Raw genomic sequence first — 1952 nt, 5'->3', positions numbered from 1 at the left:
AGCAGTTATTTTCGAGAACAGGACGAACCACAGCCTGATCTAATGCATCAAGTTCCTGAAACAACTGAACTAAGTAAAAGAAGTTGTTAGCACCATTTTGGCAAGAAGAATTTGATTTAATTTTAAACCAAAAGGGTCCGTAAAAGTTCAAAATGAAATGCGTTACTCTTCTGAGATGTTCAGATGCCACTTCTCTAGACATGCAGAGACGCAAAATCCTGTTGGCTTTCGTCAACCATCGAGCATGAATTATATTTCCAGGTAAACTCTTCTCAAGGAAATCAATATCTGTAGAAGCCTGACGTCCACGCTCTACTGCTAGACATGCTTTCAAAAAGTACAGTTGGTCTGTGCTAAGATCCTTCTTGACAGCTTCATCACAATCAGTCACTTTACCAGTAATTGGAAAATAATTAACGACAGGCAATTCATTCGGATCATATTCTAGAGCTGAGCTAATTGTACCTGTCGATGTGGAAGGTCCTGCAGTTCGAGCAAAATCCATGCCTGGCAAAAACCTTTTAAATGGCAGCTCGTTACAGTGTAGAAGGCATACCAACCACTGTAATGGTCTATCTAAGTTATACTCCATTTCTTTTTTAGCACTTGTAGTTAGGTGCTAAGCCATTTGCCAATGCATTTTAGTCAATGATTTATAGTTGGTACGTATTTAGATTGTACCAAGAAAATGGTTAAAATACACCAAATAAGGTAAGACTTTAATCGAAAGTTGGGACACCTAAACGTTTCATAAAAAATCTTTAAATATTATTTTCATACTGTATTGATGCCAAGACAACTTTTTGTTCATGTACAGGAAAGATAAAAAAATTCGACCCACCCTAATACATACATACATACATCACACATCATTAGTTTACCCCTGGGACCTCTCCTCAATGACAATTTTTAGTACTGGAAATTAATAGCAGACTTTTGATGATATTTGCTTAAAATATGTTTTGCGTTACCAAAGTTTTTGTTTTTTACTGAAAAGTTTTTGATTATTTGAGTTAAAAATACATTTTGTTAAAACTATTAAACTTATTTATCTTATTTATTGGCAAATAATATTTGTCAATGTTAACTCTAATGTTTTTTGTACGATAAAGAAAAAACTTGTTTACACCTCGTATATAACTATATGAAAGGAAGATACATTATTCATCTTTTTACTTGCTAATCAAATGAAAGTTTTATAGCAATGTCTGTTCACAGTTCAATTTATAAACAATAAAACCAAATCTGCCTAGAAATATTTTGATTGCGTTGTATGTTGAGCAACAAAATTTTTATTGGCTCGTAATCTCACTTTCTGATTTTCTTCTGAGTAGTATTACTTAATTTCGTACACTTTGTCGCAAAATTTAAGCTTAGCACAAATCTAAACACTTTTAAGAGACTACATCAATTTAAAACTAAATCATTAATCACTCTTTTTGGTTTCAATAAGCTTTCTAAGTTTTTTCAATTTATTGGTAACATACTTTAACACAGGGGAGGGCAAACTATGCGGCCCGCGCAGCAATGTTATGCGGCCCGCAAGGCCTTGTTCGCCAAAAAGGTCAAAAGTAGCCACAAATTTTTAAAAAGTTTTCTCGTGGACAAGAAAATTTGCTATTTAAGTACATATGCGGCCCTTCAAATGTAAAATAGTTGTCAATGCGGCCCTCACAGTAAAAAGTTTGCCCACCCACACTTTAACAGAACAGACGCATGCAAATAAAAGTTAATGAAATGACTTGAAGGATAACTAAATTGTATTTATTTTTAATGATTACTGTTACTTTTTAAAGATTTCACAACTTTAATTAATAAACTCAAAATATATAGGTGGGCCATCGTTTGTGAATGTCAAACAGCAAAATAATGTTTAAAAAATTGAAGATTTGCCCAGAGAATAATAACGAAACCACATGTGAGGATATTCGCAAGAAACCTAGGTATGCTCA

General features: G+C 33.4%; 1 protein-coding gene across 1 annotated transcript in view; it reads right to left on the bottom strand.

Annotated features, from left to right (window-relative positions):
- HELRODRAFT_159281 (hypothetical protein) overlaps positions 1-592 on the bottom strand; it is a gene marked incomplete at both ends in the record, with an annotated part of 3705 nt that extends 3113 nt beyond the window's left edge. The window contains one exon of the mRNA XM_009011169.1: positions 29-592. Coding sequence (XP_009009417.1) covers positions 29-592 — 564 coding nt within the window. The remainder of the gene's footprint in view (positions 1-28) is intronic.
- Between the last annotated feature and the right edge of the window lie 1360 nt (positions 593-1952).

Source organism: Helobdella robusta, assembly GCF_000326865.2.
Source record: "Helobdella robusta unplaced genomic scaffold HELROscaffold_1, whole genome shotgun sequence".
Taxonomy (NCBI): Eukaryota; Metazoa; Annelida; class Clitellata; order Rhynchobdellida; family Glossiphoniidae; genus Helobdella; species Helobdella robusta.
Note: the sequence above shows the minus strand (reverse complement) of the source record. Positions and strands in the feature narration are given on the sequence as shown.